The following is a 15,616-nucleotide window of genomic DNA, read 5'->3' as shown; positions in this document are numbered from 1 at the left end:
TCTTTTTCTCTCTGCACTGTCAGATAGATGGGCCCATTTGGGGGCCTAAAGGGAAAGAAGCTTTTCTTGGCAAAACCAAAATGTTTCCCCTTGGCTTCCTTTGGGAACAAGGTAACCAGGTAGACTCGGCTGTGCCTCAGGCTGGGAGTCAAGGCTTGGAATTCTCCACTTCCATCCCCACACACAGTTGGTGATCTTGGACAGTTTGCTGTCCTTTTCGGGAGGGGCCCTATGAGAGGAACTGGTTCACTGAGCGTCTCCATCAGACCTGCTCGGATCCTGCATTGTTGGAAAAGCAAGATGGCAGCCGGGGCATCGGTGTGGCCAGCGTTCCTGTCATAGGTCAGCTTGTTCACCCAGGAGGAAACCTGCAAATTTTTGGCCTCCCAGACCCCTGTTTTCTTAGTTTATGGAGTCCCTTCATAATCGACTCTGTGCCTTTTTTTCAAAGTGAAAGCTCTCTCTGGTTCTTGCCGTTTGTTTTTTCCTAGTGTTCTAAATAGCTGGGGGTGAGAGCCAGGTCGGGGGGCTGGGGCGCCCCCCAGCACCACGCCAAAAACTGAATTCTTCTAGAAAGTACTCCAGAGCCCCTTAGATAGTGCCACATGCACAACCAGGAGCCATTATTAGGTGGTGACCAGTATATGTGGCCCTGTGACCCCAAGCCATCCATCCTGACCTGGCAGACTAAAGCAATTTCTCCCAGTAGCATTCCAGAAAATAGGGCAGCTAATGGCTTACATATCTTCCCCCTCAGGCCAATTAACTCAGTAATCCAATACAAAAAGGCCTTAAGACTCACTCCTCTGATTTCTGTGAACCACGTCTCAGACCCACCTCTGACCCTCCCTTCTACCTGGGTATCTTGAAGCCTCCTCCTCTTTCTCTCTTTCCGTGAGTTTATAGGCCTAAAAAACTGAGATCAATTACTGCTTTTTCCATTTCTCCAGAGCCAGCCGCTTTTTCTTCCTCATTTTAGCGAAACGCTGTGGCTTTGACAACCAAGGGCACATGTGTGGGATCCCCAATTCTCTCTGGCCCTGTCCTTGGCCAGGGTGAGACCTGAAGTCTTTTCTTCTCCTGGCTCCAGTTCTCCAGCCTGGTGTCCTTCTTGCCACTGGTGTATGTAAACCAGAGAAATGATTGGACTTAACACAGATTTGGCTCAGGGTCCTTGAAATGATACAATGGAAGAGGTCTAACCATTGCAGGTGTGGTTTGGGTACCCCTGCTGTTATCCATGGAATCATTCCCGAAGAGAAATAATTGCACATAATCGAGAAAGCATAGAGCAGAACAGGCAGGCCTCTCCTCAGTCCCAGGTGTTCTCAGCAATAGCACCAGCAAGAGGGAGGACTGAGGACAAGGTTTGTGGCCAAGCTTGGACTGAAATTGAGACCTCCCTCCAGCCTATAGTGTTCTCAGTTTAACACGATCATGTCCACAGGGAGGCCCGCGGCCTCAGTCTCCCATAGTCCAGGGCACTCATTGGGCCTCCATATGTTGTGGGGAGATGAGAAAGTATTGTCGTCTTTCCTTTAACTCTTCCAGGACCCCAGGGGAGCTAGGCCAGGGCCTGATCACCACAGTCAGGACCCCACTTAGTGTGTGCTTGTCCTGGACTCAGCGCATGGGGATGGGGATGTCGGAGCTGGCCCCACCGTGTCCCTGCCCCAATGGTGGCACTCCTGAGCCAGGAGAACCCAGTCTGAACCAGGGTACCCAGGCTAGAAATGGGGGAGAGATGCCTACTTCTACACTACCCTCGTCCTGCCGCCCTCACCCCCCGCCCCAGAGCTGTGTCTGCTGTCTTTGGATTAGGCCAGGAGGCCCTCACTCACCTGCAGGTCTTTTGTGAATAAGAAGGAAAACTTGGCACCGTGAGTTTTTCTATTCTGCACTGTGTAGCTATGGGTCACCTGGTGTCCTTACTTCTTACTGATGTTTAGTGTTGCCTTCCATCAGATGAGAGCTAAGAGGAGATGCTGAATGACTGTCCTCCGCAGGGAGGGGTACAACCCTGGGGACCTGAGAGCTGACTGAGTTACTCTCACAAGGCCCACTTGGTGGTACCTCCCTTCTAATGTCATCTCTTTTATTTCTACCCATACATAAATGGTAAGGAGGGGCCACATGTCACCGTTCCTGTTCTACAGATGGGAAAACTGAGGCAGTAGAACCCTGAGCCAGGAATTCCAGAGCTGTGGATACACAGTGCTGGAGGTGTGGGCAAGGGTTTGACCCTACTGCAGGCCGAGGCCCTGGGTCATCACATCCGCTGTCGCCGCCTCCACCCCGCACATCTGCACCCAGTGCCAATTCCCCGGGAAAAGGAGAGGAGCAAACAGTGACAGAGAGAGAGGCCTGGCCTCACCATGGCTGGCCCACTCCCAGGGCAGAGAACCAAGCTCCCTCAGGAGCAGGGGCTCTGACACAGAGCACCTGTGTCAAGGAGGGTGGCCTGGGAGCCACTCACTCATCCCGTGGGCCCTGCAATGCAGCTTGGGAGTCACTTTCACACAAAACCTGGGCTGGGTGAGAGACGAGGGAGCTCAGCTCCGCCCTGGGGGTCGAGGACAGCTTGGCTGGGGGCCGCCTACACAGGCCTCTAGTTCAGCAGTGCCAGGCGGGGATGTGGCACCTTAGTTGTACTTCCTAGTGGGAAGCTCTGCCCTTCAGGGTCCAGTATCTCAACTTGTCCACCTACAAAATGGGATTTTGGGGACGATTGGGGGATTACTCACACGTATCTTACCTGATGTTTATAAGGATCACTCGTTTGGGCGTGTGCCTAAAACCTAGAATGGGTCCGGTCAGCCTCCGGTCCAAAGCTAGACTGTTCCCAGTGCCCTAGACCCTGCCCTTGTGAGTGCTATTCTCTCCCTCCCCCTACAGGGCACCCCACACTTGACTTTATGATAATTGCTGTCTTTTCCTTTTCCTTTGTCATTTACATGGACCCCTAAACAGTAAAGTGATTTGTAACTATAAAGAATCACACTGCATGTGTTTTTGTGTCCCTTGCTTCTCTTGTTGGACACCATGAGATGTGCTCATAGAATTGCATGTGGCTAACCGTGACCCGTGTTCAGGGCTGGGTAGTGTTCCAGCATTGTTCTGCCGCTGGGCTGCTGGTAGGTAGTGGCTCCCCACCAGCTGATATTTTTAGCAAATGGATTGATCCCCACACTGGCTGCTGTTACTAGCAGGTGCACAGTGAGAGGCAGAGACCAAGGGTGGTCCCAGAGCCCTTTGCAAGCCTCCCTTCCGGTGTCATGGCGCTATGTTCCCCTGGCAGGACTAATGCCCACATCTGGGATATCTTGCAGCTTGCCGGAATCGCAGTCCTTGCCGTTGGACTATGGCTCCGATTCGACTCCCAGACAAAGAGCATCTTCGAGCAAGACAATCAGCCTTCCAGCTTTTACACAGGTGAGTGGGGAGGAGGTGCTGAGTACCTCCCCTTAACTGTGGAGATTCTGTGTTGATCCAGGGATTGGCCCTGGCAAAGACTTTTCCTCTGGCACCCCCATTGGCCTGTCCTGTCCTTTTCAAGCCATGCTTTGTGCAGTCCAGCCCACAAATTTGCATTTGACTGTAGTGGTTTCTTTTATCCTGCTGACTAAATTTGGCATCCTGACCATCCCCCCCAATAGGAAGCTGGCTGTGCCCAAGTTGCTGCCACTCTTGAGGGTTTAAGAACCTCTGTGTTTGTCCCTGACCCTCTCTTAATGCCCTGTCTTCTTGATCTTACTCAGTTCCTTAATTCAAAAACTTTGTCCTGGGCATTCAGACTACCAGGAGTAGGAGAGGTGAGCCTTCCCCACTGTGCAGACAGGGGCTCTGAGACTCCAGACCACCTACTTCCTGGATCAGACAGTCAAAATGAATGAGAGTCTAGCAGAGATGCCAACCTGGCAGACCTCGGCGGGTTGGTTAATGCCGCTGGTATTCGAGGGTATTTGGCGGGTATTTGGTTTTATTTGTTTGTTTTCTGAAGTGCTTTTGCTTTAGGGCAAAGGTTTGCACTTTAAACACACATAGACTTAGCAGCTTACACAGGGCTCCTGGACATCTTTTTATCTTTTCTACCATTATTCTGTCCCTTCCACCCACTGCCAAGGCTTGTCAAATGCAATTCCCCAGTTTCTAGTCAACTCACAGAATACAAAATCCCACTGCTCTTTCTGTTTTGGGATAGGAAACACTCATTTACGAGAAATAAGAGCAGCCCCCTATTTTTAGGACGATGCTGCCGTGTCATCAGGCTCAAAGTGTAAGTTTGGTCATTTCCTTCCCACCCACCAAAGAAGTTATTTAAAAAAAAGATGGAGAACACAACCTGAAGAGAGTGAGCCCCCAGGCCTTTTGGAAGGACACAATGGCCAGTGGGCACAGGGACCCCCTTCCCGCCTCCCAGACGCAACCTGAGCCAGGCCCCCATGGGCCACTTGGCTGTGTGCACTTGGCACTGTGGAAGTTCCCCTGCTTGTATTGCCTGTTGCTGTTGTTTTGGGGATTTTTCAGGGTGTGTCTCCCACTTTCCGGAAAGAAACTGAGGGAAAGAATAGTACAAGTATGTTTTCTGAAAAAACTATGCTCATGCATGCAGCGCGCGCACACACACACACACACAGAGTTTTTAGGGAGTAGGTCTCCAAAGTGCCCAGACTTGTTTTAGCAACAGCATTTTTGCAGGGTGGCGGGGGAGGGCGGCCTGGAATGCTGCCCTGTGGAGAGGAAGCAGCATAGGGGCGCTGTGCTGAGGGGGACCTGACGCGCTCCTGCCCTCCTCCTTGTCATGCCAGGGAGCTGCGAGCCCTCTGGGGGAGACAGGAGAGCAGATCTGTCCAGGAATGGAGAAGTGGGTGGCAGCGTTGGGCCCGTGTCCTGAGGAGAGCCTGGCCTCCTGCTCCCGCTGCCATTGTCCTCTGCAGAGTGCCTGGCAGGCTTCTGTCTTTTGCTTCCTAGGACTGTGGCTAATTCCCCATGTTTCTGGATCTGGGAGGCGAGGCTCTCACTGGCGAGTGGAGGAACCAGGAGGAAGACAGCTCCTCCTCCGTGGGTTGCTCGCTGTCTCACGCGTGTTCTTACGTGATTTAATCCTCAGAACTCTTTAGGATACATGAAATGATTCCCACCTTATCAATGAAGGAACCAAGACCCAGGGATTAGAGAACATGCTGAGCTCGTACCTGTTAAGAGGCAGGGCCAGGATTTGAACCCAGGCCTACGAAAGCTGTTTCTTGGCCTACCCGTGGTAGATTGTGGGGAGGACTCCCCATGTAGAAAGAGAAAGTATCTCTACCAACTGGATGTTCCCTGTTGGGGAGGTGGGCAGGGAGGAGGCTAGTTTGGCCTTTGACCTCACCCAAATTGTAGTTGGGGGAAGGGAAGCGCCCAGCACTGGTGGCCCTGGCCAGCAGGTGACAGGTGGGGAAGTCACGCAGGATGGCAGGAGAGTGAAGAGCACATGGTTGGAGGAGCCATGGCCTTCCTCTGGGAGTCACAGGGTGCAGGATGGCCATGATCCTACGCAAAGTGACCAGAGGCACAGTCCCAAAGAAACATGGTGATCCCTAGTTAGGGCCAGCGACCACTGCTCCGTCGGCTCCAATACAGGAATACTGACACTTTGCTTCCCTGGGAAAGAGCTCAGCTTTGGAGAGTGTGTTCTGCTTGCAGAAGCCCAACAAAGGAGGGCAATGCAAGGGACACTCAAGCATCCTCAGACAAATGGCCACTTGGGTCTGGCTGGGCCTTGCACTTCACCGAGTGTGCTGGGAAACCGAGTCACCGTCACTCATGGGCAGAGGGCCAAGAAGGCGTCACCCTTTCCCCTCGAGCTATGACACCAGCCTTTGTACTGACCCATGTCCCCTCTTCTGGCAGAGTGCCCGCTCCACCCCTGCCGATATTCTGGGCATAGTGGGGTGACCGTACCTTGCACAGGGGGCCTCCCCATCTGCCGCGCAGCCCACCAGCCAGCCTGACCACACAACCGGCCCTTCGGAAAACCTGAAGGACCCCGGGGTGGGTTTTCTCCAGGGTGGGCAACGGCTTTTAAAATAGAGAAAGAATGCATAACCAGTCTGAGAAGCAAGTGAAAAAAGAAACTTTCCAACATTCACAACAGTCAATAGTAAATCCGGTGCAGCTGACAGCCTTATATGGGCCTTCTTCCCAGTTCAGGCCCTGGGAGATTCAGCCCGTCAGCAGTATCCATAATCCCAGGCCGCAAACACATTGGGGAACTTTATTTTCTTGGTCCCAGGCCAGCAGCCCTTCTTAACTCCTTGGCGTCCTTCCAGAACCATAGCCACTGACTGAGGGCATCCGGGGGCCCCAGGCAGAGGCTATGGATGTCCTGGTCTACCCTTCCCTGGGACCATTCCTCTTCTTAGGACAAGGCACCTAAGAGTTTCCAGGGTACGTGGCTTTTGCCCTCAACGAGCTTGCGGCCTCGGGCGCTTTGTTGCTCTGTGCCCAGTTCTCCCCAGCCTGAGACTGGCAGAGCTCACACACCCACAGCCTCTCCGAAACAGAAATATACCGTGCTTGGCAAGTGGGGCATCACCATGATGCTTATATTAGTGCAAACGGCCACCTACAGGACAGAGCGGGACCAAGAGAGAGCCACTGGGGAGCCATGTAGGGTTCCTTTGAACCCCTGATTGAGTATTTGGAGACAAGAAACTGTTGTTGTCAGTGGCAAGCTGGGGCCGGGGCAGGAGGCTGACGTGTCCCCCTGGAGCTGAAGCCCAGAGCCCTGAAACGCAGGTGAAAAGAACGCTCAGTTTTGTGTATAAAGGACATCCCGGCATATGCTTCTGCTCTACCAAAGGTTTTTCTTCTCCTCTGACCAGGCCTATAATGTCAGCCTGAAAACAGAATCAACAGCCCTTAAGCAAATTAATACAGTAATCCTGGAGAAGGCTCCGTGACGAATAACTTTTTCCATGAGTCAGACAGAAAGCTAACATTCATTTGTTTTGTAAAGGGGAACGCTTTGTCATTTGTCATTGCCTTTGCTAACAAGCTCAGGATGTAGGCTAGGAGCAGCCTGTCCAGAGGGAAGCCCAGCAGGAACCTGCGAAGAAGCAGCCAAACCCTCCAGTGGTTCCATGGCTTCCGAGGTGGGGGAGGGGGCCTGTTGCCCAGGAGCCCCGACTGCAGCTTCATGGCCACTGCTGAAGTGCCTGTCAACAGCCCCCCACCCCGGGAATTGCTTATCTTCCTCCCCAGCCGGAGAGGGTGAAGCCAAGACACCCCCACATCTGCAGCTCTCCAAACAAGATACTGCACCAATGACCTTTGTCCTGCAGTCTTCATCTGCTGAGCCCCAAAATGAATATTTACCATTAACCAGAAAGCAAGCCCATTAGGAGGAGAATCCATCGCATGCGCTCTTTCTCTCTCTCCCTCTGCAGAGGGAAGTGCTTTTTCCTTTAGTAGCTCTCCATGCTGCCAACCCAACTCCCCTGACTTCTGCCAGGGCTGTCCTGGTTTACGAAGTGGGGTCTGGACTTAACAGAAGACATGTCCACCCACTCCCACTCCGACTCTGTTCCATGTGCTTGCAAATCCTTTTGATCTCTTAATACCTCCTGTGTATTCAGCCCTTGCTGTGGAGCTTAAAGGAGTGACCTCATCCTTCGTTGTCTTCCCCCGATGAGACGGGGAGAAACCGGGGCCATTTGACTGCCGTGGCTCGCCTGTGTCCCCATGGCAGGGCCACCCCTCCCGCAGTGCCCGTGCAGTGCGTGGGGCCGCGTGGCCTGTCTGAGTCCGGCCCGCCATCCCCACACTGTCGGACAGCCCAGGAGGCTAGGACTTGACTCGAGGACAAGCTGCATTTGTCCCCATGCCCAGTCTGGGCCGGGCATGCACGGAAACAATACCCATATTCATACGACGAAGGGGTTTGCCAGTAAACCCACGTGACTTGACATCACGACAGATGTGGGGGGGAAAGGGGAGAGACACAAACGCTCCGTTGTGTGCGCTCCGCTCGGGTCTGCCCGGGAAGCTCAGCTGCAGGCTGCACGGTTTGTTGCCTGCAAAGCCTCAGCTCTGGACTAGGAGTACAGATGGGGGACAGTGAAGTCACTGTAACACCTGCCGAGGTTCTCACTGCACTGTCCCGTTGTGCATTGTGCGGAAACATCACAGACACGCTCTCTCAGCTTCAGCCAGCACTTGGGGGAAGTCTCTCTAGTCCCAGTGAGTAGGAGAGATCAGCAAATGTATGAAGATGCACCACTGTGGTTCTGAGTGACAGCCCTCTGACCCTCGTATTACGCAGAATCACGGCAGCCAGCATTTGTTGCACACCTTTGGATCCTGTCCCTTCGTCTGCACTGCGAACCCTGAGGTGGGCATCGTTCGCACTCCCATCTCACAGATAGAAGGTCGTTGCACAGAGAGAGGCAGTCGCTTTCCCAGGGTCACAGAGCTGGCTCTCAAACCCAGACGTGCTCTCCCCACGTGACAGGAGCCCCTCTCCGGATTGAACAGAACTCACCTGCAAGACAGGGAGGCACGGGACCTCTCTGCCAGCTTCCCCATGGGGCCTCTGCACTGGGGAGTGGGGCAGCTGTGACTTCTCCAGAATAGGACTACAAAGACTGGCCCCTCTGGGCATTCCCTGGGGGGTGCCGGAAGGAAGGACAAGGGCAAGGCTCCACTGTGTTCCCCTCCCAGGGTTTTACACCATGTTGGGTCCAGGCAAAAAGTCACTGACCTTCTCACTCAGATTGAGGACTTTAGAAACCGTGTCCTCATCCTCCCTTTAAAGGAGGATCCTGTTCACCCTTCACCTGGAACAAATGATTTGCAACCCTAAGACCTCTTCAGTGTGCTTTAAGGGATGTTTTGAAATTTTCTAATCACCGGACTCTCATTTTACTGATAAAGATACCAAGACCCAGAGAGGGAACGTGTCTTACCCAAGATCGCACAGCCCCTAGTAGCAGAGTCAGGATCAAAGTGGGAGGTCTTCTGACCCCAGGCCTATGTTTTGCTCCCTAGAGCAAATACTCATTCCTTGGCCAACACGTGCCCTTGGCCTTACTGACCATGCGTGCCTCACTGCCCCCCCGAAGCAGGGCAGGGAGGCACCCCTTCTGGGAATGAGGCAGAGCTGGCCCACCCTAAGCAGGGCTGTTTGATCACTGCAATCCCTTCCTACCAAAGCCTGCACTCTTCTGTCTGGGGGAAGCCAGGCCAAGGCTCCTCGGAGTCCCAGGAAGTCAGTCCCAGTCTGGAGGGTCTGTTTTAATTGGTGTGCGTGGATTCATCTTGCTGGAAACAGCTGACAGACTGGATCCGTTTGTGTCCTGAGTCAAATCTGAGGATTTCTGTGGATCTCTTTGTCCTGGTTAGGGGGACGTGAGCACCTTCCAGAAAGGCGAGGGTAAGATGGAGTGAGGGCTTGATGGGGTGGGGTCCTAGAAGACAGACTGGTGGGAAGGAGACTTAAGAGCAGGGATGGAGGAGGCTGTTTTGAAGGATGGGACACTTCTCCCCTGAGGAAGGAGTGATAAGGATGGGGGCACAAGGAATTGTAGGACATATCTGGGCCTCCACACTATTGACTCCCTGCCTTGCCCTCTGTTCTCTCCCCTCAGGAGTTTATATTCTGATTGGAGCTGGTGCCCTCATGATGTTGGTGGGCTTCCTGGGCTGCTGTGGAGCCGTGCAAGAGTCCCAGTGCATGCTGGGATTGGTGAGTACCCCATCCACTCCCTGCAGCCACTCTGACCCCCAGACCCCTGCCCCCAAGATCTCATAGAACACATGGGGTGGGATGGAGTGAAGAGGGTTTCCTAAGGGCTTGAGCTCTCCTCAGCAACTCCACCGCAGGCCCCGCCCCAGCCTCCTACAAGGCAGCCATCTTGTCCTCCTCCCCCGCAGCAATGCCTTGCTCCTCTTCCTTTCTGGAGCCTCTCTCTCTTATCACTTCCCTTAGGCGACTAAATGCCAGGACTTTGTTTTCCCCTTTATCGAGGACCACGTTTGCTTTTTTTCCCTGAATCCGCAGGTACCTTTGCTTTCTCTTATTTTAAGATTTGTTACAGATTTCTTCAAATTCCACAGTATATTCTCTCTTTATTTCCTCAAATCCCTGTGGTTTTTGTGAGTGAGTGATGGGATTTTATCACTGACTCTTCATTAACACCTTAGAAGTACCAGTTCTGGGGTCAGCTGTGCCCCGTTCTTTCCTCCTGAGGAATCTCTTCCTACCACTGCTTTCACTCCTCACCTTAGCTAAGGCTCACAGTTTGATAAACTTCTCCCCTGTCCCTTCCAGGGTGTTCATTTGTGCCCCCAGATGCCCGACCCCCAGAGACTTGCCATTCTTCCTTGGTCTCCAGAATACCCTTTGGTTGCTCTCATTGCCTGTCTGGGATTTCTCCTCATCCTATCCCTTCTTTGTCTTCTAGTTCTTCGGCTTCCTCTTGGTGATATTTGCCATTGAGATAGCTGCGGCCATCTGGGGATATTCCCACAAAGATGAGGTAGGTTTCTCCCGTAAGATCTCTTGGGAGTAATACAGGTTTGGGAATTTGGGAGTGGGAATGGTGAGGACGGACGGGTGTCCCAGTTGGTCACTTCGGTCAGCTTTCAGCCATCGCACATGCCTCTTATTTCACCATGCTTCCGCGTGCCCATCAGAATGTGATCTCCTCCAGGGAAGGGGATGTGGCTCCGTCCAGTTCCGTGGATGGTGCTGGCACATGATAGATGTTCAGGAAATACTCACTGGGTCTGTGTATGTGTATGTGTGTCTCACAAATCAGCAGCCCTGCCCCCATCTCCTCTGGAAAGATGGCTTAGGAAAATAAGACTTTGTGTGGGCTGGACCCACCACCACCCCCGCCCCTTCACCTAGTCTCTGAATATGTGCCTCCATGAGCTGAGTGCTGTCCAGACCCCACGTGAGTCCAGAGATGTGCAAGCCGTGGGCCCCCCTTGAAGCAACTGCCACCTGGGTGAAGGATATGCATGATAAGTGTCATAGAAGTCATTTATATCCAGAAGTTCCAAGGAGTTGGAGATGGTAGCATGCCAAAGGGAAATCTCTTCTGGCTTCATGGAGAAGTGGGCATCAACACAAGCCTTGGATGAGGGAGAGGATTTCAGGAGGAAAGTTGGTGGGAGACTGAGTACTTTGTTTTATTTTTTTTTAAGATGTTTATTTATGTATTTATTTGAGAGAGAGAGAGGAAGCAAGCCTGAGCAGGGCGGGGGTGACAGAGGGAGAGGGAGAAGCAGACTCCCCACTGAGCTGGGACCCCCAACATGGGGCTCAATCCCAGGACCCTGGGACCATGACCTGAGCTGAAGGCAGCTCTTAACGGACTGAGCCATCCAGGTGCCCTTCGAGGACTTTCCTTTAAAAAAAGACAGCTGAACATGGGCTCCCACAGGGAGCCACTAAAGAGTTGTGGGCCAGGATAGGCCACATCAGAACAGTGTTTTAGGAAGGGCTGTCTTGGCTTGTACAGCAGCAGCAAGTGCAGGGAGACTGGATGCCCGGACCCCGTTTAAAGAGAGAAAAAAATAGAGATTTAACGGTCCAGATATAAATGCTGTAACCATGGAAATAGGAAGGGATGCTAGTGGAAGCTGCTGAAGGAGAGATTCTGGATGTTGGTCAGGGCGAGAGACAGGTGTTGGTTAAACTAGGGTGTACCCCGGTGCAGAAGGAGAATAATTGTCCTTCATATTATAGTTGCTAATACTTATGCCAAATTTACTCTATACCAGACACCGTGCTAAGGGCTTAACATGCAGTATCTCCTGTAAATCCTCACCATAACCCCTGAGGCACAAACTCCTATAATCTCCATCCTACATACGCAGAAAAGGAGGTACAGAGAGGTTTGGTAATTTGCCAGAAGTCACACAGCCTCTAAGTGATGAAGAAACAAAGGGAAGCCTGAGGAGCTAGCCTGGTCAGGAGTAGGATGTTGTTGTTACCGTTCATTAGACTGGGGAGAGTCCATTTTGTTCACAAGTAGAAGGGAAGGAGCTAAGTTGGGTGGAAGGGACCAGCCAAAGTTACAAGAGAAGAAGGGAAAATGGCCAGCGTGAGTTCCTAGGGATGTGGGAGGAGACGAGAAGGGCCCTGGAGGCTCTGGGAGAGGCAGGACCAGTCTGGTAGCTTCAGTCTGCAGGGACATTCTCTGAGCACAAGAATCTGTTGTCTGAGCAGGAACAAGATCGAACAGGTGACATTTGTCCAAGAAAATGCCCTGTCTGCCCCTCTCTTTTCTGCCCATCCCAGGTGATTAAGGAAGTCCAGGACTTTTACAAGGACACTTACAACAAGCTGAAGTCCAAGGACGAGCCCCAGCGGGATACCCTGAAAGCCATCCACTACGCGGTACGTCATCCCCGCAAAAGTTCCTTGGGCACGCGCATGTGCACAGGGACCTGAGCACACCAGACCCGGCGTCTGTATTCTGGTAGTCTGCATTGTTCGTCTTTCTCACCTGTCCCTGCCCTTCCCTCTGCAGCTGAACTGCTGTGGTCTGGTTGGTGGAGTGGAACAGTTTATCTCTGACATCTGCCCCGAGAAGGATGTTCTGTCAACCATCACAGAGAAGGTAAACTCATGTGCCCCCGCCGGCTGCTCTGGACCAATCCCACCAGGGTTGACTTGAAATCCTGCCCTCTCCTCCTGGGAGGAGTTCTCCTCCTGTGCAAGGGCCCCTCAGTGGGTCCATCTCTTTTCTCCCCTCCCCCCAGGCCTCTGCTTCCTCAAGGGCAGCAGAACAAGGACCAAACCAGGGAAATAATGAAGTATTTAAATGTGCCAACAGTTCATGATTGGAAGCTGGACCTAATGTCCAAACTTCAGAATAATCAGAAGTAACCCAATGGCCTAATGGGAGCTAGACCCCAAAGCAGGGGCTTACCCTTCTTCCTTCCCTTATTTCTTACCCAGACTTTAGGGACCCACCTCCATATCCCTTGGGTCTCACTTCCATCCACCAGCCAGGACACCTGGGCACTCCTGTCCCCCGTCCTTTCTGGGACCTCCCAGCATTCCTGGTGTGAGACAGGTGCTATGGGAGGGAGGAGGTACACTGAAGCAGGGATTGTGTGTGACCTGAGTCCTGGTTTCCCCCCCTCAGCCCTGCCCTGAGGCCATAAAAGAAGTCTTCCACAACAAATTCCACATCATCGGCGCGGTGGGCATCGGGATTGCGGTCGTGATGGTGAGTATTGAGGACACCGGGAGGGAATGATTGTCTTAGTGGTTAACATCCATGAAGCACACACTCTGGCCAGGGAGTGTGTTAACTCATCAATTACTTTATCAACTAATTTAATCCTCACCATACCTATGAGTGTGAGCTGTTGGTATGCCCCTTGTACAGACTAGGGAGTGGAGAGACAGAGAGGTTGAGTTGATCAAAGCCTCTGAGCTCATGTGTGAAGCATCTGGGATTTGAGTTCCGTACGTCTCTCTCCAGTACATGTTGGCTTACCATCAACGTTCAGGAGTAAGTGTAAGGTGATGCCAGTGCTGCTGGACCATAGACCACACTCTTGAGTAGCGAGGGTGGAGGTCACCCAGACTTGTTAGCCTGGAATAATCTTCAGGACATGTTTTTGTTATGCACCTGCTTTGCTTTTCCCCAAGAAAGTAGTTCAATAGAAGTTACATGGATAGGAATTGTTTCACACACACACACACACACACACACACACACACACCCCATAGTCTGAAAGGCATCCAAAGGTGGACAGCCAGAAGGAAGATTCCAGGCTTCAGATAATCTACTCTCCTGCTAATCAGCACTCCCAGGAACCATTAAAGGGCAACCAGGATTCCCTGCAGTCACCCCCTCTTGCCCCAAAAGGGAGTAGTAAGAACCATGTAGGGGACTTAGCCCTCCTCTGCCCCAGTAAGACTATCCCAGAAGTGAGAATTGCTTCCTTTCTTAGTGGTTATTTACACCTAAGAAAGGCTTAAGGCCACTTTCAGTAAAAACCATAACAGTACTTCTTAAAATGGAATATAAATCAGAGACACACACATAGGTGGAAAGCAGTACAAGCCTGTGTGGATCATTGGAATATCTGCCCTTTGAGCATTAAATTGAGCTCTGAGCTTATTTGTCATGCTCTGGAAGTTTCCTCAGGGAAGTGGCTTGTGCCATTTACATGAGCAAGTCACCACAGACCCGCAGAACCCCAGCAGTCAGTGACTCTTCCTGTTACCCAGCCCCCGTCTCTCCTTCGGCACCCCTCAGTGTGCCTGGCCCTGTGGTCACTATCCTTGTTTGTCTTGGCCCAGATGACTCATGTCTTTCCTCTCCCTCACCCTTCCCTCGGCAAAGCCTCCCTGTTCCTCATGTTCCCTTCTGTCTTCTAGATATTTGGCATGATCTTCAGTATGATCCTGTGCTGTGCCATCCGCAGGAGCCGAGAGATGGTCTAGAGTCAGCTTGCACCCCTGAGCAGGAAAGTCCAGTCCTGAAGATTGTCGGTTATTTTCTTGGGGTTCTGTTTTTTAGCTTTGGGAGTTTTTTTGTTTTGTTTTTATTTTTGTTTTGGGGGGTTTTTTGGTGTTGTCTTTTTCTGGTTTTTTTACTTTTTTTTTTTTTTTTTTTTTTTTTTTTTGGCCACTAACCTTAGTATTCATTCTGCATTTCTAAACAAAAAAGTTATTCCATGTTTGTCTTTTTAATGCTTTATTCAATATTGGTATTCATAGTTGAGATATTTGGGGATTTGGTTTGCTTTGGTTTATATTTTGTTGTTGTTGTTTGTTTTGCTTATTATGTTAAGCAGAAATCCTGCAATGAAAGGTACTATATTTGCTAGACTCTAGACAAAAGATATTGTACATAAAGAGAATTTTTTTTGTCTTTAAACAGATAAAAAAATGTCTATCATACTTAATCAGGTTGTAACTTATGTTGAAGACAATTTGATACATAATAAATGATGATGACAATATCCTGGACCAGTTTTTGGTTTTTGTTTCCTGTATATTTTGAAAGCTATTTGTTTTTCAAATGTCTTCTAACCTCATTTATTTGAGAATTAGGTTGGAAAAGTTGGTCTCCCTACTTGACTAATGAAGAAAGCAAGACAGGAAGGGATTTTGATCTCAAATCACACAGTTGTTAATAGAGTCTGCACCAGAACCTAGCCCATGCCTCTTTCTTGTATCATAGGTTGTATGTCGGGAAGATAGCAGTAAATGTGACCTCCCTGTTGGCGGGGGACTTAGTTTTTCTTCACTGCTCTACCCCCAACACTTAGAACCTACTGTCTCCGGTGTGTAGTAGGTGCTCAATAAATATTTGTTGGCAACTAATATTTGTTGAATAAATGAGGGCATTTGATCAGGGAGGCAGAATATTAAATGTTAAATATTATATATATTATAATTTACATTTTATATATGAATGTGTGTGTGTGTATAATTTGCTGCACAGATTTGACCTTGTACGATCATTAGCGTTGTTTGCATAGTCTCTTTAAGACCATTGGCTTTGCATCAGACACAGGAACTTGAAGCCTTGTGGTCAGGGGGCAGATAGGAAGGACACCTGGATGTCCTTGGGGAGAGCAAGAACAGGCCAGAACT

General features: G+C 51.1%; 1 protein-coding gene across 1 annotated transcript in view; it reads left to right on the top strand.

Annotated features, from left to right (window-relative positions):
• CD9 (CD9 molecule) overlaps positions 1 to 14,979 on the top strand; it is a 32,234-nt gene extending 17,255 nt beyond the window's left edge. The window contains exons 2-8 of the mRNA XM_059403764.1: positions 3,330 to 3,432; positions 9,630 to 9,727; positions 10,446 to 10,520; positions 12,293 to 12,391; positions 12,525 to 12,614; positions 13,146 to 13,229; positions 14,393 to 14,979. Of these exons, the coding sequence (XP_059259747.1) occupies positions 3,330 to 3,432; positions 9,630 to 9,727; positions 10,446 to 10,520; positions 12,293 to 12,391; positions 12,525 to 12,614; positions 13,146 to 13,229; positions 14,393 to 14,458 (615 nt within the window). The 3' untranslated portion in view covers positions 14,459 to 14,979. The remainder of the gene's footprint in view (positions 1 to 3,329; positions 3,433 to 9,629; positions 9,728 to 10,445; positions 10,521 to 12,292; positions 12,392 to 12,524; positions 12,615 to 13,145; positions 13,230 to 14,392) is intronic.
• The last annotated feature ends 637 nt before the right edge of the window (positions 14,980 to 15,616 follow it).

The sequence above is a fragment of the Mustela nigripes genome, chromosome 6 (genome assembly GCF_022355385.1).
Source record: "Mustela nigripes isolate SB6536 chromosome 6, MUSNIG.SB6536, whole genome shotgun sequence".
Taxonomy (NCBI): domain Eukaryota; kingdom Metazoa; phylum Chordata; class Mammalia; order Carnivora; family Mustelidae; genus Mustela; species Mustela nigripes.
Note: the sequence above shows the minus strand (reverse complement) of the source record. Positions and strands in the feature narration are given on the sequence as shown.